Source organism: Callithrix jacchus, chromosome 15 (assembly GCF_049354715.1).
Source record: "Callithrix jacchus isolate 240 chromosome 15, calJac240_pri, whole genome shotgun sequence".
NCBI lineage: Eukaryota > Metazoa > Chordata > Mammalia > Primates > Cebidae > Callithrix > Callithrix jacchus.
In genome coordinates this window covers 70,270,777-70,297,124 of record NC_133516.1, presented here as the reverse complement: position 1 = coordinate 70,297,124, position 26,348 = coordinate 70,270,777, and the positions used below count along the sequence as shown (strand labels likewise).

Sequence of the window (26,348 nt, the reverse complement as noted above, 5' to 3'; positions counted from 1 at the left end):
GATGAGATTTGGGTGGGGACACGGCCAAAACATATCATCCACCTTGAGTTAAGTTTTGTGTATGGTGAAAGGTAAATGTTGTTTTAAAAGAATTTTGCAGGAACTCCTTAGGGAATATGGTGATAAGTGAGATAGATATAGTGCCTCCCCACTTGGAGCTGACGTTTCTATTAGGAGAGACAAACAATAAAGAAGTAGACAAATAAGACAATTTCAGATTGTGACATGTTCACAGCAGGATGAATGGGGCTGGGGGGCTAGGGGAGGACTATTTAGAAAGGAGGGATACAGGGAAGGCCTGTCCTAGGAGGTGACATTAAAGCGAAATCTGAATCAGGAGACAGAGCCAGGGAAATCAAAAGCCAGAGTCAGGGCAGATCTTCCAGGAGGAGGGAACAGCAGTGCCCTAGCTCTGGCGTTGGGGAGCTTGGCTGTGTGAGGGCAGAATGAAAGGGTGTGGCTGCAGCAGGGAGCTGAGGGGAACTGGAACCCTAAGAAGGTGGAAGAGTGAGCAGGGCCAGACCCTGCAGGCCTTGTTGGCTGTGTGTGGAATTTGGATTTTGTTCCAAGGGCAGAGTGCTATAGAGTGGATGCAGAGGAACCTGACTTGGTCTGGGGAGCTGCTGAAGGCCTCATGGATGAGGCCCCTGAAATGTGCTTATGATCTGTGTTCAGTGAGGAAGACGGGCATAGACTGATGTAAACTGTCATTTCCACTGTATAAAAAGAAATGGATAGGAAACAAAGCCCATAAGCATACATGCAAAAATGCGATTACCTCTGGGTTATAGGATTTGAGATTATTTTTATTTGTTTTTCTAATGCTTTTCTACATCACGCCATAGAAGAAAAAGCATTGTGGTGATTTGAGAACTTGAATTTGGATCAGTCATGGCACTTAGTTGCAAACAACAGAGTCTACTTCTTCTAGTTTGAGCCAAGGCAGATTTATGTCCATGGATTTTGACTACTGAGAGTCCAGGACCAAGTTTGGATGTCCCATAGCCAGGAACAACACAACCTGGACCATCACCTAACTCCACCTGACTGTTGCCATGGAAACTTCACTGCCTATGATGCTCAAGCCTTGACACTGGAGCCAGCTGCTGTAGGAGAACCAGATGCCTCTGTTCCCCTCCAGCCACAAGCTCATTTTTCCACCCTGCTGTGTTACTCACGCCCACCTTCTCAATCTGGGCAGGCCTCTGTCCAGAGGAGCTGAGAACATTTGCAGAACTGGAGCTGCAAGGGCATCTGGGAAAAGTAGATTTCAGTTTTCCAGAAACTCGAGTTCAGTGGGGCATGGAAAGAAGGGGCTACACACATTGGCAAAAGGGGCAGTCTGCAGTTTCCACTGCAGAAGAGAAACGAGCGACAAACATGGTCACTTGCGCCTTGGCCTTCTGAAGGCCACCTGGAGGAAGGCTTGGTTATCCACTGTGCTCTCATGAGGGCAGCCAGAGGCTCTTCTTGTCCAGGGAGCACTGGCTGTCCAAGCCTCTTGCTTTTGCCACCCCAGCGCCACCAGGCTGATGTCCACCTGTTAACACCTGCCCTTGCTTGCCTGGGGGAGCTCCTCAGCCACTGTGAGGCAGGCTGACACCTGCAGACTTACCCTCCCCAGGAGCAGCCTTCAGCCACTCTCAGCTGCCTTGGCTGTGGGGTCAGAGAGCTGGAGGTGGCTAGAACTGGTTTCTAGAGCTCCCAGGTAAACCAAGCCCCAGCTTCTGACAGTGGTGGATGTCATGAGGGGCTGGGCAGCTCAATAACAGTCATATTAGCCCCCTTCTTTTTCTCTTCTCACATCCCTATCCCCTTTCTCTTCTCACCTTCCAAATAAACTCCTAGCTGAATCCTTATCTCCAGGTCTGCCTCAGGGGCCCACACAGAGACATCAGGGATCATCCTGTTCCTAGATCTCAGCTTCATCTGCAGGAACCAGAAGGCTCCAGAATGCTCCTGACCATCTGCTTCCTTGCCCATGCTGAGTGCTGCCATAATCACGGGCACGCACACACGCACATACAGTGCACATGGGCATGCACGCACAGGCATGCATACTCACACATAGTGCACCACACATAGGAACACACATGCACACATGTATGCACATGCACACATGCACAGGCATCCTCCACCCCAGGGGCTGCCCAGCCCCTCTCCTTTTCTCCCCACATTATTGCTCCTTTGGCCACAGGATGGGTGATGTTATGCCAGGGGCTCCAGGGCATGCTCTGCATGTGCCATCCTTGGTGTAAAAGATGACTCTGCTGCATGTTGCTGTTGGAGTGTGGGTTCTGGGCCAGCACGGTCCTGACTTTCCACAGCAGACACTTCCTGGAGCCTGCTCAGTACCAGGCTGCATGCTGGGCTCCAGTGCATGGGAGGCACCATCTCCTCCAGATGTTCCCTTCTCTGCAGGCCCCCACAGGTCAGCCTCTGAGCAGCCCTGCAGCAGCCTAATGGCTCAGAGCATGATCACATCCTCAAATCACACCTCGGGCAGGCTGTGAGAGAAGCAGCTTTATTCATCAACCTCTCTGTGCCAGGAATGTACTTATCTCTTCCGCAAGTTTTAGGGGCCAGTTGTTGTCATCCCTAATCCACAAATGAGGAGACTGGGGCTCATGGAGATTAAGTGGCTTCTGAGGCCACCTGGAAGCCAGTGAGGGGTGAAGCTGGGCTGGGACCCAGTAGGAGCTGGGACCCAGGAGACTCTGGTCACTCAGGCTCAGTGCTTGTCCCCTGGTGTTCCAGAATGTGGAACTCCTGGTGTGGCTGCATTGCTGTGCCTCAGCCACATAACGAGCACTGGAGACCCTGCAGTGACCGTGACAAAACCCTCATCCTTGTGGCATTTCCATCCTACTGAGGCAGACAGACCCTAAGAGATATAAATAGAGAGCTTCACGTGATCCTGAGTGAAGGCCACAAGGCAGACATGGGATAGAGGCGCAAAGGAGGAGCTCTGTGTCGCAAGTGACCCCAAAGCGTAGGAGTTGAAGACAGCAAATGTTGATGGTCTTGTCTGTCCTGCTGAACCCACAGTTGGAGTCACCCTAGCAGCAGAGGCAGGGGAGTTTCCTGCAGGAGTGCTTCAAACCTTCCCAAGTTGAAGACAGTTGTCATTCCAAAGAAAGGATCCCTGAACTCCTGGGTGACCAGTCCATAGCATTTATTAGGAAACTTATACACATAGGCCTGTGGTATCATTGTGATGGACAGTGAGAAAGAGCTGCCTACTCGGGCATGTTCATAAGTGAGGCCCGGTTCACCCTGTGTTTCTTGGTCAGCACACAGGGGACTGAGGCACCCTATCTCTCGCTTTCTGCAGTCAGAAATGCAGGAGCAGTGTGGCGGTGGCTCTGCCTCTGGGGTGCTCATGTGATTGCGGTCATGATGTTGCCTGGGGCTGCAGCAGCAGAGGGGTGGAAAATCTGCTGCTGGGCTCACACATGTGGTTGGTGGCAGGAGGCTCAGGTCCTCACCACCTGGGCCTCTTCCAGAGGGGCTGCTCACAGAACAGGGCAGCCGGCTGCCCCTAGGGTGAGCAACCCAAGATGGTGATGAAGATAGACTCTCTCTCTCTCTCTCTCTCTCTCTCTCTCTCTCTCTCTCTCTCTCCCCCTCCCCATTGGCCTCCGCTTGCTTTCTTTTCTGTCCTGGCTATGATTAAATGGAAAACAAAAACAAAAAGTAAAAACTTTCAAAAGCTGCTCCCAAGATCACCTCCTACCGTCATCAGGCTTCCTGGGAATTCACTGGAGGGTCTTCAGCTGCCAAGGGTTGGTCTGCACCTTGTCCCGTGGCCCCTGGGGTCAAGGAGATGTCACAGGTGTCTGTGCGCCATTCCTGTCTCACATCGATACCTCATTTGCTGTCATGGGGACTGTGTGACCCAAGTTGCTGTGCATTGATGCTGAGTTAGAATTGCTGGATGGGGAGACCAAGGTCCTTCTAGAACAAGGGGTTTGCACTCAGGCACCTGGAACACACGTTGCTGGGGACTCCCTCTCTTCTGTTTCATTTGCTACTGGTAAGCACAAGGAGGAGGCTGGGCAGCACCAAGGGAGGTGGGTCTGAATCTGTGGACAAGCTTGGTTACATGGGAAAAGCATCCCCTGGGGCTTTCTGCGCTGATGGGCCGTGCAGCATGTGCTCTGACTTGTGGTCTGGGATGTTACCAAAAAGGCAATGAATGAAAAGACAAATCTCTGACTTTGGGTTAAGTATGTTTTTATTTCTCTAGCTTTCTGGCAATAAAATCCAATTTGGGACATCGAGGGATTAGATTTCTGAATGTGTTTGCTCAAAGCCCTTAGCTCCTTAAGTCCCAGGAAGCCCAAGCCAGGCTTTAGCCATCAGCTGCATGGGGTTTAATTCCAGAGTCCCTTTTCTTTGGTGTACAGAGCAGGAAGGCATCACTGTCAATTCCGTGTAGTCACAGTCTCTGTGAAAGTTCAAGTGAACAATACAATATGATTGTCCAATTTCTTGACATTCAAGCCTGTCTCCATTATAATATGGTTGTAATTGATTTCTGGGTACTTAAAAATAGAGCTGGTTCTGGGGAAATACAATGGAAATACCAAGTAGAGGATGCAGCAAGGCCAGTCGCACCTCTTTCACTTATTCATTAATTCACTCATTTAGTCATTCATTCATTCATTTAGTTGCTGCCCAGGTCAGAGTTCTGGAATCATAGGCTCCTTCTCTGGCTTTGCTCTTGACTCCTGGGGTATATTCAAATCCTGGGAAAAAATTACAGTCAAGGTGATGGAAACTGGAAAAGGATGGGAAAGGAACCCCAAGTAAGTCTTCCAAGAAGAATGGACTTTCTGAATACAGTTTCAGGTCAAAAGAACAGCAGTGAGAGACCCTGGAGGATCGGGCCTGGGGATGCCTGCTGAGGCTGGGGAGGGGATGCTGGGGGCAGCTGGGGACCTCAGGGTCCTCGAATCTAGTGTCACTGTGCAGGTCTCCCAGAGCAGAGGGTTCTGGGCTCTAAGCGTGTGTTCTTCTCATTGCAGGTCTGAAGGAGAAAGCTCGAGGAGTGTCAGGTATGTGTGCTTCATTCACCTCTGTCCATGTGTGGTCTGAGTCCTGGCGGTGAGTGGCATTGATGAAACCATGTGCTTTGATTTCCCCCTGCGGGTCTCCCTGGTCAGACCTCTCCTCCCCTGGCTGTTCCCCTGGGCCCTGGTGTGTGCCCCAAGGGCCTGGGCATGATCTGCAGGAGCATGTCTGTTGGCTCTGCATCCTGGAGCAAGAGCGCGGGCCCCCTGCCCAGCTTCCTTGCGTTTAGAGTTATCTCTGCAGAGGTCATCCAGGTTGGTGGTGGTTCTTCCCTTTCTTGGGCTGGTGGTGGCCGAGTGTGCCAAGACTGTGGCCTGTCTAGGACCAGAAGCTTCTATACCTGACACCCCTGGGGCAGGGTTGGGTGGGGCTGGGGCAAGTCTAAGATGCTTGGTGGTGGGCCCAGCTCCAACCAGCCTCTGATAAGGCAGGGGTGTCCATGGCAGGTGTAGTGCCCCTGCCCATCCTTGCCCCACTGACCGAAGGTAGGTGGGGATGGACATGGAGTGGGCTTTCTGCCAGAGGCTCTGACTGGACCTAGAAGAGGGGCTGGTCTGGGGTGTCAGTGACCTAGTCAAGGGGCCTGGAACCCAGCAGTTTTCAAGGCATGAGCTAGGGGACCAAGGTGGCCATGGCCATGGGAGATGGGGGCCAGCATAGTGAGGCTGGGTATGGGAGGAGAGGCCAGGAGGCAGTTAAGAGCCCATGGACCCCCAGTCCTCTTTGGCAGCAGATGGACTTCCAGGTCTCAGAGTGGTAGCCAGGCCAGTTTGTATTGTGATGTTATAGGCTGGGGAGATGAGATGTCCTGAGTTTGGCCCTGGGGGTGCCAGCTGGAGTGGGGTCCTCCAGGTGCCTGCAGAACAAGAGGCAGAGCTGGGGTAGCCTGCATTCCCAGGGAGCCTCTTGGGAGGCAGCACAGGGGGTGCTGAATCCTTTACTTGGGGCATTCAGCTGTGTGCTTGGAGCATGGGGCCTGGGCAGGGAGTTGGGATCCAGGGAGCCAGAGTCCAGGGAGTGAGAGGCAGGGTCCAGCAGGAAGCAGAGGCACACTCAGAAGGGGAGCTGGAGAGAGAGGGGGTCCCAGAAGGACTGTGTGCAGGGGTGAAGCTGGGGATGGTGCAGCACTTGGGCTGGCAAGAGTAGGAGCTAAAGGGGATGAGGGGGATGCCAGGGGAATGATGGAGAAAGGCTAGGGTCTAGAGATCCCAGGGAGCAGGCAGCAGACTGTGAGAGCAGTCTGAGGTGTGCACTGCCCTGGAACACAGCCCAGCCCTGAGGAGGAGGGGATGCTGCCCTTGGTGCCCGATGGAGAAAGCTGTGTAACATACCAGGAAGTGAGCAAAGCAGGGTGCGAGAGTGCACAGCTCACACTACTTTGGGATAAGAAAGGGCAGATGTGAGTACGTACATTCTTATTTAATTTGCCAACAAAAAGAAACAGAAAGCAAACAGGTAGCTATTAAAATGGTCCCTTCACAGGAAGGGCAAGGGCAGGGCCTCAGTGACCGTGAGCCTCCTCAGCGCAGACCTAGGAATATTCCTGAGGCTTCTGAACCCTGTCAATGTAATACCTGTTTAAACAATTAATTAAAAACAAGATACGAAGAGGTGGGTCACCAGTCCTTGGGGCTGGCCCTGAGGTGGAAGGGGATTCCCACGGGGATGGCCCTGCAGCCTTTTGGGCCCTCTCCCACCTGCCTCTCTGATCCCCTTCGGGATCTAAGCTCCCCTCAACGCCCCAGTAGTGCCCTTCTCCCTCTGTCTTCCAAGAAGGTGGCTGCTTACCTGAAGCTGTCATTCTGTGAAAGTTCATGGCGGGCAGCGGGTCCCTTACAGGGGTGTCCTGAGAGCAGTCTGCTCTCTCCGATGACCTGAGTTGGGTCCAGTGACCATGCAGAGTGAGTGGACCCTTGTGATGGGGATCTGGTCTGCCCCAGCCCCACCTGGCCCGGTGCTCCCTCCAGCAGATTGTCAGGAAAGCATTTGCCAGGCAGGCGCTGTGGAACCCAGCCCTGGAGGAGGAGGATGGGAATGACATTTCAGTGGGGGAACAGGATGTGCAAGGACCCCCAGGGGCGATCATTACTGGCTGCCTGGGGAGAGTGAGGAATGGCCTCTGTGTCACAGGGGGAATGACACACAGAGCCGAGCATATGTTCCAACTCCGAGCCACACGGCTCCCAGCGGGGTGCACAGATGGGAGAAGCCGGGCAAGGGAGAGAGCGGATGGAAGTTCCAGCAGGGAAGGCTGTGTTTAGTTCTTTCAGGGCTGAGGAATCCAGCCCCAGTATGCCCTGCTGTGTAGACATCGCAGTTGCTGAGACTAAGATGCTGGGGTCAGACGGGACTCACCATGACTTCACCTGACCTGGCCTGTTGTTCCCATCATGCACAGACATTGTGTTTCATCCCCATGCCACTGATGACTCCGATGCCAGGCCTATGTCATGGGTCACACCCTCCCCACAGAAGCTGGGCCTCCCTTTTCTTAGGACCAGAGGCCCCAGATCATTCAGATCTGACCCCACCCCCCACTGCCGTGGTTCCGGTCACCATCCTCTGGACAGAGAGCACCAGATCTGGGCTTCCAGAGCGGTGTCCTTGTGGGGCCTGCTTTGCCAAACCCAGGCTCCTGACTGCGGTTCTCTCTGAGTGCCTGTGCCCTCTTCAGACCCACTAGAGAGGAGGTAGGAAAACTCAAGTGTGGCCACGACCCTCCCCCGCTTCTCCCCCAAGACTCCCCATGGCCTGACACACTGTAGCAGTGGCCCTCGTGGCCCCTGGACGCCACACCCCTACCAGTACAGCTGGGCTTCCATGACCTTCCCACGTGCACCTCCAGCTCCCATCCAATGGTGCCACTCGCCTTTCCAAATGCAGCCCATGATTCCTGCATGCCTGTTCCCTGCTGTCTGTGACTCAGGATGTTTACTCTGTTTGGAAAATGCTCTACTCCACCCCCTGAAGATCCCTTCCTTTCTCAGAGCCTCCATGGTGGCTGCCTTTCTGGAGCTTTGAGGGGAGCTGGGGCTGATGGGGTGGCCTCCTGGTTGCCTCCATGGCTTTTTGTGCTTCACTTTTGATATCCCAGTCCCTTCTGCTTTGTGTCCAAATGACTTAAGCATTTTTCTTCCCTCTCGGGCAGAGGAAGGCCCCCAGGACAGGGATGAGGCCCCTGAGTTGTGGCTGGATGGTGCCAGCACCTGCGGGGCACAGAGCGGGCACCCCGGCAGCATCGGTGCGGTGGATTCATCTTGGCCATGCTGGAAGCCCTGGGCAGGATGCCTTGCACAGAACAGGCACATGTTAATGTGTGTTCAGTTGGACTCAGGGCTCATAAATATTTTCAGGCTATAAACTAGAAGGAAGAGGAAAAATGGACCACCCCCATGCTCAGTGGAGACCTCTTCTAAACCCTCCCCTTACCAAACACTCACTAAAAATAGTGGGCAGAGGGTCTGCATTTGACAAATCAGTGAAGCTGTGTGTCGATTTTATTTGCCTAAGGAAGGTATGACTGACACTGAGAGCCCATGGCTTGTGCTAAACATTAAGGACACACAGGGGCAGGGCTTTGGGGGCTCGCGCATGTAATCCCAGCACTTTGGGAGGCCAAGGCAGGGAGACCATTTGAAACTAGGAGTCCATGACCAGCCTGGGCAACATAGCCAGACCCTATCTCTACCAAAAAATAAAAATAAAAAAATTAAGGACACAGTCCTGAGAGACACCTCCTCCCCACCAGCTCTCGCCCTGCCCCACGGTCCCTGCTTGGTAAGATTCTCGTTCTTTAGACTCAAATGATCAGAGTTGCCTTCTTTTTGATTGGCTTCTCTTAGCCTCTGGAGCAGCAGGGAAGTGTTTTTGCAGGGAGAAGTCTGTTTGTGAATTCACGCTCACTACTTTTCCCTGAGGCAAAACATTTGCAAGATCAGATATATTCATTTTCCACAAATGAAATGACTCATTTTTTGACCATTTTGCAAATGTAGGACTTTGCTCATTGTTCCCAGGGAGGATGTGTCTGCTTTTGACTCCATCAAGAGGAAGGCTCTGGAGGCCCTCAAATGTGAATCTTCTAATGATTTATTTATGGAAGAGGGACCGTAGGAAGAGAAGAGGTTTGTCGAGTTTGGAGTCTGCAAAAATGAAAGACCAGGTGGAGGGTCCAGAGAGAATGTGGATACTGGATTGAATGCCAGAGCTTTCTACAGGGTGCAAGCATTATATATTTTTTCCCCCAGCACTCCGTCAAATCCTTGAAATTAACTCAACTACATTCAGTCGTAGGAATAAGTTCCATTCGATGAGTGCTCACTGTGGGAGGGGGCCTCACCTCATCTACACAACCAACTGCAGCCTTTCAAGAGACTTAATATTGGCCCTTATTGTTTGAGCTCTGGGAAACTGAGGCTGAGAAGTACAAAACAGCTTGCCTCTGATGACGTGGCTTTCGAGTGCAAAGCTGGGATGCCAAGCACCAAAGCCTTTGCAAGTCAGTGTCGCCTGTGGTGCTTGTCGAAAATACAGATTTCCGGGCCCTATCCCTTTCATGCCTCACTCAGTAGTCTGGGCAGGGTCTGGGAATCTGCAGTTTTTTTGAGATGGGCCCTTGTTGCCTAGGCTGGAGTGCAGTGTCGTGATCTTGGCTCACTGCAACCTCCACCTCCCAGGTTCAGGTGCTTCTCCTGCCTCAGCCTCCCAGAAAGCTGAGATTACAGGAACCCGACACCAGGCCCAGCTAATTTTTGTATTTTTAGTAGAAAGGAAGTTTCACCATGTCGGCCAGGCTTCTCTTGAACTCCTGACCTTAAGTAATGTACTAGCCTCAGCCTCCCAAAGTGCTGGGATTACAGGTGTGAGTCACTGAGCCCTGCCTGAATCTGCATTTTAAATAAGTGCCCACATGATCTTAACAGGCTCCCTGAACATATGGTCTCTCCAAGGGAACAGAATTTCTCCAAGTGTAGCAGTGTCCAGTGGCAGACACGTACCCTTCATAAGCATGAGCTGACTGAAGCGCAGAAATTTTGCTTCTAACCCTTAGAAGAATTTTTTTTTTTTTTTTTTGAGGCTGAGTCTCACTCTCTTGCCCAGGCTGGAATGCAGTGGTGGGATCTCAGCTCACTGCAACCTCTCCCTCCTGGGGTCAAGTGATTCTTGTGTCCCCGCCTCCCGAGTAGCTGGGACTACAGACGCATGCCACCATGCTTGGCTAATTTTTGTATTTTTAGTAGAGACAGTCTTTTGTCATGTTGCCCAAGCTGGACTTGAACTCCTGGGCTCAAGTATTCTGCCTGTCTCAGCCTCCCAAAGTGCTGGGATTACGACGTCTGGCCCTGACCTTAGAAGCATATTCCATGAGGTAGCCCCATGTGGGTCACCTCCCCTGTCAACACTGAACGTCGACTGGCATTTTCCAAAGGCAACAGCAAGGCTCAGGGCTGGGGCAATGAGGAGAGCCCGAGGACTACTTTGTTTGGGGATGGTGGGGGAGCTTCTGGATGCTGGAAACAGGTTTATAACGTCAGGAAAAATCCACACTGAGACTGTGGATCATTCAGCAAGGCTGGTTTACTTCCTGCAAGAAGGGTGCAACTCGCCAGCAGTGTTGCCACACGAGCACACCTGAACAAAGGAGACAGGGACATTTATAATTTTCATAACCTGGTGCAGTCACCCTACTGCTGTGTCCAGTTCCCATTGGCCGGAACAGGACCTCACATTCTGTGCTTGACCCAACTGGCTAAAAAATTGGAAATTTTCTAAAGAAGTGAAGGCAGAGGAGAACAAAAGAAAAGAGGAAGTAACCTGAGGAATGCTTAGAGAAGCGATAACATTTCCAAATAAGGAAGGGGGATAAGCTTTGACCTAACACTTGCCTGGGCTTGTCCAAGCATGCTGGGGCAAATATCTAGGTTAAAGTGTGAGAGCTGAGAACACGGGATGCACTTATTTCTTCATTATGACTAACAGCTACTTTATTTGTAAAAGCTTTAAGAAAGTATTATTTATTCATAATAAACTAAGAGGAAAGCTTTGAAGAGGAACCTTTTATTCATCCTTATTTTCTACATGGTAAAGGTGGGCCTGGTTACCAGCATTGGCTCAGCTGGAACCAAGATGTGTAAGTAAACGTAATTAGTCCGAACAAAGCCAGTTTTCTGTCTCCTTACCAAGGCAAAACAGCCTTTGTCATTAACTGGGCCTTTTCCCAGCAAAGCCAAAATGAGAACACACTTTATTTTGTACACATGGAGGTATGAAAACTGCTGAACGTGGCAGACAAAGCTGGGAGTGTTTGCTGTGCCAGGTAAACAGTGCTGAACTCTTTCTCTCCAGGAATGAATGGGAGCCTGCTCCAAATGTGAGAGACGGGCTGGGGTTGGGCCAGGGCCCTCTGCCACAGTCAAGCCATGTTTTGGAGGTGTAGGACTGAGGGCTGAGCCGGCAGCCTCTGGAGGCAAGTGGACATTTCTTAGCACTGTGGAATCAAAAGAGTATAGGCACAGGAAGCAGATAATCTTGAATTCAAATCCTTTCTCTCTGTCTAACCCTCTGTGTCACCATGCACTGGTCACTGAGTTGTGCAAGCCTCAGATTTCACACTCATTCAACAGTCTTTATGGAGCACCTACTGTGTCTGCCTTTGTGTGAACTACTAAGGGTGTGACGACAAATGAGATACAGTTAATTTCTGCCCCATGATGAAATGGGAGCAAAGACTTTAGCCTCAAGCCCATGGACCAATTAAATGAGGCCGTAGATGGAACAGCACATGCCATGTCATAGGATTCAGTTAACATACATTTCCTTTCTTCTCCCTCCACCACAGTCTGGAGATGCAGCTGCTCAGAATCCTGAGGGAGACAAGCTCATGTGTGCATGAGCAGGAGGTGGTGGCCCCTGCTTGGAGAGTGTGCCCTTTTGGCTTTCCCCTTCCTTCCTTCGCTCCCCTGGGTTTATGATTGAGGTTTCTTGGGCATTCTTGACTTTGGTGGCCTTTTACTTTTCCATCTCCTTGACTCTCTGTGCTGTATCCTGAGCAATTTCCTCAGGATGGTCTTCCAGTTCACTAGTGCTTTCTTCAGCTGTGTTCATTCTGCTGTGTGGCCCATGAATTGTTGATCCCTGAAGCCCTTGAATGGCCTTTGGATGCTCTCAGCCTGTTTCTGGAGGCACTACTGGTCCTTTCTTTATATAGGAAGTAGAAAGATCTTATAGGAACCACATTCAAGTCCCCGGGCAAAAATCCATCTGATGGGTGTATTTTGCTTTTTGATTTGTTTTCTGTAAACTTGTGTAGAGAAGTAATAACTGTTTACAAGATGGGCCAGAGATGCCCATCTTGTGGTGCAGGGGCAAGGGAAGCTACCAATATACTCAATGGGGAATTAGACTAAATTCCAAAATACGTTTAGTAAGCCTTGTCTAAGCATCTGCTTCTATTGCAACCAAATCTTAAAGGGACTTAGGAGGTGGTCACACAACGCATGTGTGTGAGTCTGACCCAGGTCCAGAGTTTGGGAGAGTAAGAACTTTGAAAGCAACCAGTCTAAGCTGAATAACCTTGGTCAAATGACTCAAATTCCCTAAGCCTCTGTGTCCTTATCTCAAATGGAAGTGAAAACACCTAGACCCAGAGTATTCTTGATTTTGTCCACATCTGACTCTCCATTCTCTCCTCCATCACTGTGGTTATCACACTCTGGCCTTCTGGTACGTCCATTCCTCCAAGTTCGTTAGTGCCCCCAGGGCCTTTGTCCATGCTGTTCCCTCAGCCTAGAACATGCTCCCCCAGGTCTCACCCAAGATGGGCTCTCATCTTCAGTCCAATTCTCCTTCAAAAGTCACCTTTTCTTCCCTTATCATCCCACCTGAAGTAACAGCCAATCTTGTACACCAGCCTGTTTACTTCTGTCAGCAGGCACTGTGTCTTATCCGGTGCTGCATCTCAGTGCTCAGCCATGTCCCTGGCACCGCATGCTGTTTTGGTCTCTGTACTTACCACTCCCCACATCCAAGAGGAACACCTCTGGAAGGAGGCCAGAGATAATTTTGCTAAGCCTGCCTGTCCACATGCCTGGATGCTCCCACTTCTGTCCCTCCTCCACTCACTTCTTTTCTCTTTCCTAATTGCTCATACAGGACTTCCAATACTATGTTGCACCCATGTGACAAAAATGGCATCTTTGTCTTGTTTCTGATCTTAGCTAAAAAGCTTTCAGTCTTTCACTGCTGAGTATGATGTTAGCTGTGGATTTTTCATATATGGCCTTTATTACATTAAGGTAGTTTCTTTCCATTCCTATTTTGTTCAGTGTTTTTATTTTATTTATTTTTTATTTTTACTTTTTTGAGGTGGAGTCCCACTCTGTTGTCCAGGCTGGAGTGCAGTGGTACAATCTCAGCTCACTGCAACCTCTGCCTCCCAGGTTCAAGTGATTCTTCTGCCTCAGCCTGCTGAGTAGCTGGAATTGCAGATATGTGCACCACACTCAGCTGGTTTTTTTTAAATTTTTAGTAGAGATAGGGTTTCCCCATGTTGGGCAGGCTGGTCTTGAACTCCTGACCTCAGGTAATCCACCCACCTTGGCCTCCCAAAGTGCTGGAGTTAGAGGCATGAGCCACTGCAGCCAGCCTTATTTAGTGTTTTTATTATGAAAAGGTGTTGAATTTTGTCAAGTATGTTTTCTACACCAGTTATAATGGCCATGTGTTTTTTCCCCTTCATTCTGTTATGCATCACACTGAACAGTGTTTGGATGTTGAGCCATCTTTGCATTCCAGGAATAAATTCCACTTAGTCATGCTACAGAATTATTTAATCAGGCCACTGAAGTTGGTTGCTGATATCTGTTGAGGATTTTTGCATCAGTGTTCATAGGGGTATTAGTCTGTGGTATTCTTGTAATGTCTTTGTCTAGCTCGGGTACAGGACAGTGCTGGCCTCATAGAATGATATAGAAATCAGTCCCTACCTGAAGTTTTTGAAAGAGTTGGAGAAGGACTGGTGTGATTTCTTCTGGAAATGTTTGGTAGAATTCATCAGCTGAAGCCATCAGGTCCAGGGCTTTTCATTGTCAGGTGTTTGATTACTAATTCCGCCTCCTTATTAGTTATGAGTCTATTCAGATTTTTTATTTCTTTGTGATTCAGTCTCAGTAGGTTTGGTGTTTCTAGGAATTTGAATCATCTATCTAGGTGATCTATATGATTTATTGTAAGATTACTCACAGGACTCTCATATAATCTTTATATTTCTACAAAGTCAGTAAAATTGTAACTTTCACTTCTGATTTTAGTTGAGTCTTTTCTCTTTTCTAGTCAATCTAAGTGGTGAATTGTCAATTTTGTCAGTCTATTGGAAGAACCAACTTTTGTTTGGGTTTATGATTATTTATTTATTATTGTTATTATTAGGTTATCTCAGCCATAATCTTTATCATTTTCTTCCTCTGCCAACATTGGGTTTACTTTTTTCTTTTGTTACTAGTTCCTTAAGTTGTAAAGTTATTTTGTTGATTGAAGACCCTTCCTTTTCCTTAATGTATCAAGCTATAAATTTCCTCTTAGCACTGCCTTTGCTGTGTTCCATACGCTTTGCTATGTTGTGTTTATTTCCTTCTCCTCTCAGTATTTTCTAATTGTCCGTGTGATTCCTCCTTTGACCAACTGGTCTTTAAGAGGGTGTTGTTTAACTTACACAACTTTGTGAGTTTTTAGGTTTTCTCTCTGTTGTTCATTTCTCACTTAGTCCCATTGTGGTCCCGGAAGTTACTTTGTAGACTGTTTAATAAAATCACTGGAGACTTGAATTGTGGCTTACCCTGTGGTCACTCCTGGAGAAAGTCACATTCACTAGGAGACTCTGCGTTCTGTTGAGTGGAGTGTCCGTTAGATCTAGTTGGTGCCTTGAGTGGCTCAGGTACTCAGTTCAGCTTCCTTCCTTATCTCTGGTCTGGTTGTTCTATTGCTATGGAGACTAGGGTATCTAAGCACCACCTATTAATGAATAATTGTCTAACAAATAACAAATGACTCCCTTCAGTTGTGCCAGTTTTTGCTTCATATATATACATATAAATACGTACGTTCCAGCTTCTTGGTGTTCCTGTGTCAGGCAGTTAATCTGTGGGTGCAGACGCCTGTCAGCACCCATCAGGGAGCTTCCCCATGGGTTCCTAAGGAACCTGAGAAAGGTCCAGAAGGCCAGGGCTCAGTATGCACAGCCTTGAACATGCGGTGACCCTGCCCACTACTGATGCTGGCCAGGGACGGTCCTGGAGTTCCATCAGTCAGATAAGATTCTCCTTCCCCAATAGAGAGCAGGACCAGGAAGCAAGAAGTGGTCTGGGGACAGAGGGGGAGTGTTGTGGGCCCCTTGGGTCTCCCATGTGGATTTTCTATATGTATAACAGGCCAATGTGTGGCTACCCAGTGCTGCTGTCCTTAAACATCCATCCCCAACTCTCATCCTGTTGGCTTTGGAGCACTCTGTGCCCTGCCTCCTAATGACCTTTCCACCCACTCCAGCCTTCCCCTCCCAGTGCACACATTGAAGTATCCAGTTTGCCAAAGGCACAGTCACACCTCTGTTCCTTTGCAAGTTTCCTCTCTGGGAAGCTCGAATACCAGCTACCCTGTCAAGCTCCACTGGGCTTCTGGAGATGGCTCAGACACAGATTCCGCTGTAAAGACTTCACTGTCCAGCTGGGAAGGTGAGACAAGGACAGAAGCCATCTACAATCCAGAGCCACCTGTTCACAGCTACAAAAGAAAGACACGCACAGCTCCATGCACGCCCACCTGCTGCAGGAGAGGTGGGGATAGCTTCTGAAGGGGGTGGGTCTGGCAAGACTCCATTGCCAGGGTGTGACCACAGGAATTGTCCAGGAGGCATCTCAGGAGGAAGAAACCAGAGTGGCAGGAACACATAGGACAGAGGTAGGCATGAGGCTGCGGACCAGGGCTGGGATCAGCCCCCTTGGTGGCAGGGCAGCCCCCTGAGTGCACTTTGCTCTGGGTCTCCAGACTGAACTATCCCCAGCTCAGCCCCGATGGCTGAACTTCTGCTAATGAGACCTTCTCTCTTCTTCCAGGAGCTTCAGGGTGGGCTGGGCCAGGGGCTGCCTTTTATGCCCCTCACCAGTCCAAGCCCAGTTCGACAGGACAGGCTCTGGGTTTTGTTCTAAAGGGCAGGGGATCTTCTGGAGGGGTCCGGCAGGGAGTGCCTGCTTCAACTTCCATTGGACCAGACTCCTCTGGTTGCTGGGTACAAGGGCTCTGGGCTGAGAAAGGAAGCCAGGAGCCCTGAGAAGGACACCGGGGTTATCCATGAGAGAGGAACCCTAGTCTGGGCTGGACACTGGAGGGGAGAGACGAGAGGAGGGAGAGGGGAGAAGGAGTGAAGGGAGTAGATAGGGGAGCAGAAAGAAAAGGGGGAGCAGGGAGGGAGGATAGGGTGTAGGCAGGAGTGGGGACAGCCCAGAGGTATTCACTGGAAGTTGCCCCTGCAGGACTTGCTGAGGGAGTGGCTATCTCCTGAGAGAGAAATAAAAGAACCAATAACAATTTTTTTTTTTTTTGGGACGGGGTCTTGCTCTGTTGCCTGTGCTGGAGTGTGGCTTGATCTCAGCTCACTGCAACCTCCGCCTCCTGGGTTCAAGCTTTTTTCCTGCCTCAGCCTCACAAGTAGCTGGGATTACAGGCACCAGCCACCACAGCTGGCTAATTTTTGTATTTTTAGTAGAGAACGGGTTTCAGCATGTTGGCCAGTCTGGTCTTAGACTCCAGAACTCAAGTGATCTGCCTGTCTTGGCCTCCCAAAGTGCTGGGATTACAGGCGTGAGTCACCGTGCCCAGCTGGAACCAAGAACAAATTTGGATTTTTGACTTGAAGTACTGGGAGGACAGCAGTGCTTTTCACTGAGGTAGAGCAGATGGGGAAGAGAGACCTGAGAGGAAAAAGCAAGTGCCCTTTGAGACCCATAAAGTCTTATGTCTCAGAGAGCTCCAAGGTTTCCACAGCTGTTACTTGAAAATAGTGTACTAATATTTCTAAACATTCATTTAAAGCAATATGATATTTATTCCTTACTGTTTTCCTATTGATAGACCATTAGAGTTGCTTTCAGTTTCAGAAATGCTGTGGTGACCATTTGCACATGAATCTTTGTCAGCCTCCCTGATTATGTTTCTTCATTATGTTCCCAGAAGCAGAATTACTAGGTCAAAGGCTAAAAAGATTTCACGGTTTCTTAATCCACATCGCCACATGTATTTTCCAAGAGAAGCATCTAAGATGTGGCCTCCCTGCATCCTCTCCACTCTGACGATTACAGTTGTTCTGATCCTTGCTAATTACATATTTGGGAAATATTATTTTACTTTCAAATCTGATGCAGTGTCTGTGGGGAGTGTGACTTATGCGGAATAGAAGAGAACACTTTCTCTTTTGTTTCTTTGTTTCTGTTGCTGTTGTTGTTTTGAGATGGAGTCTTGCTTTTGTTGCCCAGGCTAGAGTGCAGTGATGCGATCTTGGCTCACTGCAACCTCTGCTTTCCAGATTCAAGTGATTCTCCTGCCTCAGCCTCCCAAGTAGCTGAGATTACACGTACCAGCCACCACAGCCAGCTAATTTTTGTATTTTTAGTAGAGACAGGGTTTTATCATGTTGGTCAGGCTGTTTGAACTCCTGACCTCAGGTGATCCTCCCGCCTCGGCCCCCAAAGTGCTGGGATTGCAGGCATGAGCCACCTTGACTGGATGAAGAGAACTCTTTCTAATGATGTGGACATGATTGTACTTCCTCCCTCCAACATGACCCTGTGTGTAGAATTCAGGTGTTCAGACCACCAAGCCTGACCCTGTGTTGACCCTCCTCCTGTGGTGTGAGGCCTCCCCTGACCCCATCCTGCTCCCATTCTGAACTTTGCTACTGTTCCCCCACTTCCCTGACCTGTTACCTGTGTCTGCCAGAGAGACTCAGGGCTAGGAATGGACATCCACCAACCATTTCCCAGCAAATCTAATGAATAGCCCCTTTTGGCCCATGGTTTTCAGCTGGTCCCTGAATGATGGATCACTCAGGGAACAGCACACACAATGCAATCTGTCTGACTGACACTCTGCTACAGCATGCTCTACGGTTCGGAGTGATTGGGGGCAGAAGGAACATTAAAAGGGGTGTGACAGGGGCTCCCAATAGCATTGTCCATCTGTCTCTTAGAGAAACCCAGTACCTGACGTTAGACCGGCATGTGGCTGCTGAGACCCAGAATCTCCCAGCCTCCTCTGCAGTGAGGTCACTGGTGCAATCAAGCTGTCCCCCCAGCACGGGAAGGGATTTGTGTCAGCGTCTAGGATATCACCTCATGGAGACCCTTCTTTCTGCCCCTGTGCCTGTCCTGCTGCTAGGGATTTCAGCTCTGAGGCTGCAGCTCCATCCTGGCCCAGGGGGATGAGGGCTGCCCCCTGGGATGATAGAGCCACAAGGGAGAGGAGCTCCCTGGCACTGCCCTGCCAGGCCAGTCCTGGACCATCTGCTTCCACACTGCAATGCCAGAGACACAAACTTTTATTTGCCACTCTCAGTTGGGGCTCTTTGTCTCTCCGCCAAGCCCTGTCCTATGCAGTAAAGACCCTTGGAGGGCATTTACCTACATACTTGTCTGGGGCAGGCTGCCGTGTGACTTTCAGCCTGACCCCCGTGGGTGAGAGCCACACTCAACTCCCACCCACTGTCCTCTCCAGGCGCTTATGAGGAAATCTAAAGCGTGAAGGTGGAGACTCCCACTAAAAGCTTCAGGGACCAGTATCTTCCAGGGCACCCCTTGTTCCTCCTCCCGAGCTCCTGCTGCCCCGGCTCTCCCTGATGCCAGCGTTTGTTTGAAAATGTGCAGCTCCGACTCTTTCCCGGCTCCAGCCTACAGATCCTAATAAATACCTTGGGACAGGCTGCCTCACTCGTGATGCAACCTGCTTATTGCTAGAAAGATGAGTTTGGAACTGATAAGTTCTCTGCTAAGCTGACAGTTTAAAAGCTTAATTTGAAACACATTTCCTTTGCAGAACGAAGGCAAAGATGAGGACGTGGTCAAGCCTCAGCCTGAACTCTGTGTGAGGAGACAGATTTAGGACTTCCCGGGTGTCTAGTCTTGTCCGTAGAATTCCTTAGATGCCTTCCAGCCTATGCAGCCTGCAGCTTTGGAGAAAAGGAGCTCTAGTATGTGTTAAAATATTAAGCATCTTGACCCTATTGGGAAAAGGTGCAAAGTCCATCTGTTCCTCATTTTCACTCTTAAGTGTCTCTGAAATATCTCATCATCCAGGGCTGGTCTAGATGTTGTATATGAAGAGAAAATTTGAGGTATAACAGGGCACCGCAGGTCGGATTCTTCTCCTTCCTCCCTCTCTCTAGGACCAGGGTCCAGCAGGACTGCTCCCGGGAGCCTAGGGACCATTTGTCACTCTTGCCTCATTGAGACCGTCAACAGCCTGGATGATTTTTACTTTGAGTTTTCATTTTCTATAAACTTTGAAGGCAGGTCATGACTGTACCTCTCAGTGATGAGAACCCATATCACATAGAGGGCACGAGTCCCTCTGTGGCATCCACACCAAGGCAGGGCAACATGGCAGTGCAGAAGGAGGAGGAGCTAGCTTTGTGGCTGGTTCTTGGGGCAGTGGGCAGAGGAAGACACAGGGCTTGGGGGAGGAAGAGCTGCTAGGGCCTGGGTCAGGCGGGAGGGTTGTCTGGGGCTTGCACAGGTGGACAGATCCTTCCACTCTCACCTCCTGTCACATCCTGCAGCTCCTGCCTCAATATAGGAGCCAGATTTCCCAAGGTGCATCACCTCCCAGGCCTTTGACGGGCTGGGTCCTTCCCCAGGGGCACACGCTCCCCTCCTCCCCCAGCTGGCAGTGCCCCTTGCCCTTCAAGACTCCGCTCTTCTTCCCTCCCCTGAGTGGAATGAGCTGGGGAGCAGCCCGTTCATGGGGAGGAGATCTGCTCCTTGGGACGGCTTTCAAGTACAGTGGACCCAGGCTCTGTCCTCTTGTGGCCTTGGGCAAGCCTGGCCCTTGGGATCCTGAGTTTCCCACTGTGAATGGGTCCAACGGCAGCCACCTCAGCCCTACTGTGCTGGATGAGCTACGCCCTGATGTGTGGGGGCATGCACTCATCATCACTGTGAGAGGCTGCAGCTGTCAGTGCTGACCTGGAATCCCACCCCCAGCATGGCAGGCATGGGGACTACCCTGATGGAGTCAGCAAGAGGGGCAGATGAAGGGCTGGTGGTGAGGGGTAGCACTGGAGAATGACAGGGGACGTGGCCTTCCTGAGGACACTGCCCAGTGGTGGTTATTCCCAGCTCTTCCCAGCGTCCCGGCCTTGACCACCCCTCCCTTCCTTGTAGCCTTGGCTCCCCTGAAAAGGATGCGTGAGAGGTCACCCTCAGGGGTCTCGCCAGCCCCTGCTCCAGGGCTGCATTTTCAGCCCCTTTAATCTGCCTGGCAGCCAGAGCAGGCTAGCCTGACATGTCCTCATTTCCCAGGTGACAGATGTGACACTCCACAGGCTTGAAGTGAGGACAACAAACTCAGAAGCCTGCAGGGGCCAGGCATGGAGAGGCAGAGACAGGGATTGGGCCAGGGAGCCCCGGGGACTATGGTGACCTGGAACCAGGAGCTCCAACCAGGGGATGGCTCTGAGCCAGCTCCAGAGACTGGTGCCTGAGGGAATGTCACCCAGGAGGGCCAACTCTCATTTCATACCAAAAACAAAACAAAACAAAAACACCCATAAACCTGTATACTTTTTTTTCTGGTGTCTTTCACTTCTTAAGTGTTAGAATGAATTCAGAAATTCTAGATGTGGCCTCGGGGCCTTCCCTCAAGACTCCTGGTTTAAGATTCATGGTAGAGTATAGGTGTGCATGGGGAATAGCATGCACGATGGCTCAGAGGTGGGCTGTGCAGGGCATGGGAGAGGGGTGGATGTGACTGAGGGCTCCCAGATTTTACCTTGCCCCGTACCGGGCCTCCCTCCTCTCTCCCTCTGTGAGGATGGCAATGATGAGTGTGTCCGTGGTGCTCTCTTGGGTGGGGAGGAGGGTCCTGTTATCAGCACCCTAGTGTAGATGATGAGGACATTGAGGCACAGCGAGGAAGTGGCCTACCCAGGGTCATTATTAAAAAGTCACAAACAGGCCAGTGCAGCGGCTCATGCTTTTAGGAGCCAGCACTTTAGGAGGCTGAGGCGGGTGGATCACAAGGTCCGGAGTTCGAGACTAGCCTGGCTGACATAGTAAAACCCCATCTCTAAAAAATTAGCCATGTGTGGTGGGTACCTGTAGTCCCAGTTACTCAGGAAGCTGAGGCAGGAGAATCACTTGAACCTGGGAGGCAGAGGTTGTGGTGAGCTGAGAGCGTACCACGGCACTCCAGACTGGGTAACAGAACAAGACTGTCTCAAAAAAAAAAAAAAAAGTCACAATGTAGATGTTGGTGTGAATGTAGTGAAAAGGGAATGCTTATTCACTGCTGGTGGAAATGTAAATTAGTACAACCCGTGTAGAAAATAGCATGGAGATCCCCTAAAGAACTAAAAGCAGATCTGCCATTGAATCCAGCAATCCCACTATTGGGTATCTACCCAAAGGAAAAGAAGACACTATATCAAAAAGACACCTGTTGGCCAGGCCCGGTGGCTCACACCTGTAATCCCAGCACGTAAGACTGAAAATGAGGAACAGATGGACTTTGCACCATTTCCCAATAGGGTCAAGATGCTTAATATTTTAACATATACTAGAGCTCCTTTTATCCAAAGCTGCAGGCTGCATAGGCTGGAAGGCATCTAAGGAATTCTACGGACAAGACTAGACACCCGGGAAGTCCTAAATCTGTCTCCTCACACTGAGAGTTCAGGCTGAGGCTTGACCACGTCCTCATCTTTGCCTTCATTCTGCAAAGGAAATGTGGTTTTTTCAAATTAAGTTTTTAAAAGGCTGCTGTTGGACCCATTCACTTTGGGAGGCTGGGGCAGGCGGATCACCTGAGGTTGGACATTCAAGACCAGCCTGGCCAACATGGTGAAAGCCCATCTCTACTAAAACTACGAAAATTAGCCAGCCTGGGGTTGCCAGAGTAGTCTGCAATTGCTGGATGGTAAACAGTTCAGGCTTTGTGGGACATGCGGTCTTGGCCACAACCAGTCAGCTCTGTCATTGTTCAGAAACAACTCTTGACCACATGTAAATAAATGGGCCTGGATGTGCTCCAATAACAAGCGACACTGAAGTTACACAGAACTTTCAAGTGTTCTGTTGATGTTTTCAACCATTTAAAAGTGTAAAAACCCTTCTTAGCTCAAGGGCCCTGCAAAGCGGACAGCAAACCCCAAGGAGCCTACAGGCTGTAGTTTGCAAATCTCTGTCTTTGGAGGATCAGAACACAGGCTGGTGAGGGAGCTGGGCAGTGGGGAGGAAACCAGCCAGAGGTAGGACAGAGAGATCAGTGGAGCTGGGAGGCCATCCCCACCTGTGTGGGATCCAACATCCTTGGGGAATCACCTGTCTGGAGTTTCAGAGCTGGTGATTACTCTGGGCAGTGGGCATAGCCTGGGACGGCTTCCAAAGGAAAAGGGCTGGGGTTTCCAGAGGAGTTGGCAATAGCTCGATGGTAAACGGCTTGGGCTTTGTGGGCCATGTGGTCTTTGCCACAACTACTCAGCTCTCTTATTGTTCAAAAACAGCCCTTGGCCACACGTAAATGAATGGGCCTGGACATGCTCCAGTAACAGTGGACACTGGAGTTACACAGAACTTTATGTCTGAGCATGCATCTGTGGCTGCTGCTTCTAAACCCACCCTGCCTCTCCTGTGCAGCCTGCAGGGAAGCCCTTCCCTTCTCTGAGCTTCTGCTGTGTCATCAGCAAAGTGAGGTCCGGGGGTAAATGCACTCCCGCAGCCTGCCGTGCTCTGACATACCGTGGCATGATCTTGGAATGCATTTCTCCAGCAGTGGAGCTACCCTTCAACACCATGGACAGCACCACAAGGTGCCCATGGAGGGGGTGACCTCAGCTGAATCCAGGATCACACAGCTGTGCACACCTCAATCTTTCCCTCTTCATGGCTGACAAGGTTACCCAGGCAGGGAGGATCTGGGCCCTTCTATGGCTACATGAACCCCAGGCTTTAAGTTCTGTGCAGTTGCCTGATGCTGTTGCTGCTGCTGCTGCTGCCGAAGATCTCCTTTGGGTGTTTTGCTTCCTGGCTCTCTCAGCTCTGACAGTCAAGTCTGGGCCTCTGAACGAGAAGCCACAGGGAGCAGAGGAGAAGATGAAGTGATGGTTCCATGGAGCCCATCCATCATCGACCTCCCTCTCCCTCCCATTTCCTCTGCCTTTTTCTCTGTCGTAGCTGAAATTGGCAGCATTTCCCGGGAATAACACAGACCCCTAATATGTGGTAGAGGAGTGGAGGGGTCCCTCTCAGGGATACCAGTGAGGAGGCCTTTTTCTTCTGGGTGAGTCCAGTTTCTCCTCACTTGAGCATTTGGGGACATGAATAAATTCCCCTGGTCACTTGTCAGTCATGTGTCAGTCTACGCAGCGGCTCTCTGCCTCATTAATCCATCTTCTTCCTCCCTTACTTAGCTCATGCTTTTTTCCTTTCTATTTTAAGCAAGAAGGGAGGTTTATTAAGAGAACCCAGGGAACACAAGAACTGACAGAGATTGGGTTCTCTGGACTCCCCAGAAGATGGCCCCATGGCTGGCAAGCTTCTGGTACGTGGCTGCTGCATTCCTCCTGCCATCCTGGGCTGTATGTCTCTCATCTGCTACTCTGCACACCAAGACTCCTCCTGCCTTTAAATCCATCAGAGCTTCTCTGTTTCCACTGCTCTGATCCTATTCTAAAGTCATGTTCTTTATTTTTTCTTGGAAAACCAAATTGGCTTCCTCATTTTTCTCCCCAAGTCCACTCAATCCTGCCCAGTTCCAATCTGTTCTTCCCCTCACTAGAGTCAGAGCAATTAGTAAGGCATGGAAAATATAGTCAGTGAATTTCCTGTGCTCCTAGGAAATAAACATCAGAAGCTTGGCTGTGGTGTGAGTGGGATTCCCGCATGCCCTCAGTGCCCTTGGTCGTGGTGCCCTCTCTGTCAGAGGTCCTGCAGCCCTGTTCCTCATTGCTTTCAGGCAAGGCAGAGGGTTGGCTAGTGAGGTAGAGGTCCAGATAGAGCCTGCTCTGTCAGCCTGAGTTTAGACCCAGAAGGGGTGGGATGTGGAGCAGAGTCACGGTGGCACAAAGCAGGGGAGACAGTACCCTGAGGCCAGCCCTGCACCCCTGAGGTCGGTCCTGCGACGTGGGGTTTGTCTGTCATTCAGCATCACTCCCTGCACAGAGGCGCACATGGTCTCTCAGCTCTTGTGTATTGCCCCATCTCTGGCTGGGCACCCCCTGGCCTTTGGTAACAACATAAGCTGCTCTCTCCCACATTGATCACTTCTTTCTCCATGGGAATCCCTCTTGTCAGGAAGTTCCCTGCACCCTCTTGCCCAGTTCACACTCCTCACCAGTGAGATCCCAGCTTACCTGTGAAGTTCTTAGGAAAGGATGGTCTGGCCTGTGTTCAGGGCCCCTTGAATTCTCTTTCTTTGTCATCATTGTCCTTCACTAAGCTATGATTTCCATGAAGACAGACACCAGGCATTTAGCTCAGGCTTCTTTGAGTTTCTGCTCCATCCCCACTATGTGCCAGGTGCCCTACAGAGGGGAGGAGGTGACGGCGTGAGTCGGCCGTGAGCCCTGCTCTCACGAAATCTGCTCCTTGGTGGGGGACGTAGACATTCAAGCAGCAGGATCTGAACACGCTGTGTGTTGAGCAGTCATGAGGATAAGTGATGCCAGGCAGAAGGAGGGCAAGGAACACTGCCTGGAGGAGGGAGTGTCTGAGCGGGTTGGAAGGAGGAATTGGAATCTTCCAGGTGGGGAGCTTGCTGGGGTGAGGTGGGTTGGAGTGGGTGGTTGTAGAGCAAGAAGACAGGCTTGTAAGAGTTGCAGCTCAGGAGCAGCTGGGACCAGAGTGAACCTCCCACACCTTTATTCCTGAGAATCCGAGCATTCTCGTTTTTATGACTTTGCAAGTACAAAGTGGCCTGTGGTGTTTGCCTCTGGGAATCTGCACAGTGAGCAGCGAGGATAATGGCAGGGTTCTCTAGGTCCTGACACTCAGTGGGTGTCCATGGCAGACTCTAATCCAGCCCACGTGGCCCAGGTGCATTGTCGGCAGATGCTGGGGCTTTGTTTCCAGGAGAAGCATCAGGATACCCCTTGTCCACTCTGCTCATTTGAGATTTGCCTTAAGGTCTTGTCCTTATTTTCTAAGAAACTCAACAGTTCTTTCTAGTAACCGAGACTTCTGAGAACACAGCCCCAGCTGTCATTTAAAATTTTCTTAAAACGAATAAAAGGGAAGAGAGATGAATCACTGCAAACACCCTGTCACTGGAGGTAACGTCTCTCAATAGGATCTTGTTACCAAAATAATTGGCAGTAGCACGATGAGACCTGGATGTCCCACTGCCTAGTGATTAGAACTGTGGCCCCTCAGGGGTCTTCTGCTTTAGGGAGGGAAGTGTGTCCACCTAGGAGTGTGGTTTCAAGGACCTGATGGAACATGCCAGATCTTCCTAGGCCTTCAGATTCACCAGGCTGTACCCTGCAATGAGTCTTTTGCTGTCTCTTATAGAGAGGAAATTACAGACTCCAAAGGGGAACTTTCTGTTACAAAATAATAAATAAAGCAATGCAAGTGTCAAAACAGCCTGGGCCACAGGCAAGCTGGGGAGGCAGGCCCATGGAGGCTCTGCCATGGGAAGGAGGCAGTGATGCTGGAGAATCAGCCCGTGAGGCCCTTGAGTTTCTCATTGTTAAAATGGAGAATGAAGTGCTGTCCTCTGCCTACTTCACTGGCTGGGGCAAATGGAATCAGCTGAGGGTGCTTGGGAAAACCATTTATTCCATGGGATCCTTGCTGTCTCTCCTGATGCTATTATTCCCATGGTGGTTGCAAGGCGGACACTGAGGGCTCCCAAAACTGTGGGGGCAGAGCCTCGCCCCAGCCCAGCAGGCTGGTCTCCATCAGAAAGCTGAGCTCTGATCTGTGAACATCTGGAACATTTGGAGGGGGACAGTTGCTTCCTGTCAGAGAGGAAGGTAGCTGGGGCAGGGACAACAAGGAGTGTTCTTCCCACTG

At 50.5% G+C, this 26,348-nt stretch overlaps 1 protein-coding gene across 5 annotated transcripts in view; it reads left to right on the top strand.

The window, feature by feature from the left end:
- Positions 1-26,348, top strand: part of IQSEC1 (IQ motif and Sec7 domain ArfGEF 1) — a 374,166-nt gene that overhangs the window by 109,153 nt on the left and 238,665 nt on the right. For all 5 annotated transcript variants that reach the window (XM_035273700.3, XM_078351685.1, XM_078351687.1 and 2 more), the window contains exon 2: positions 5,031-5,060. In XM_035273700.3, the coding sequence (XP_035129591.1) occupies positions 5,031-5,060 (30 nt within the window). The remainder of the gene's footprint in view (positions 1-5,030; positions 5,061-26,348) is intronic.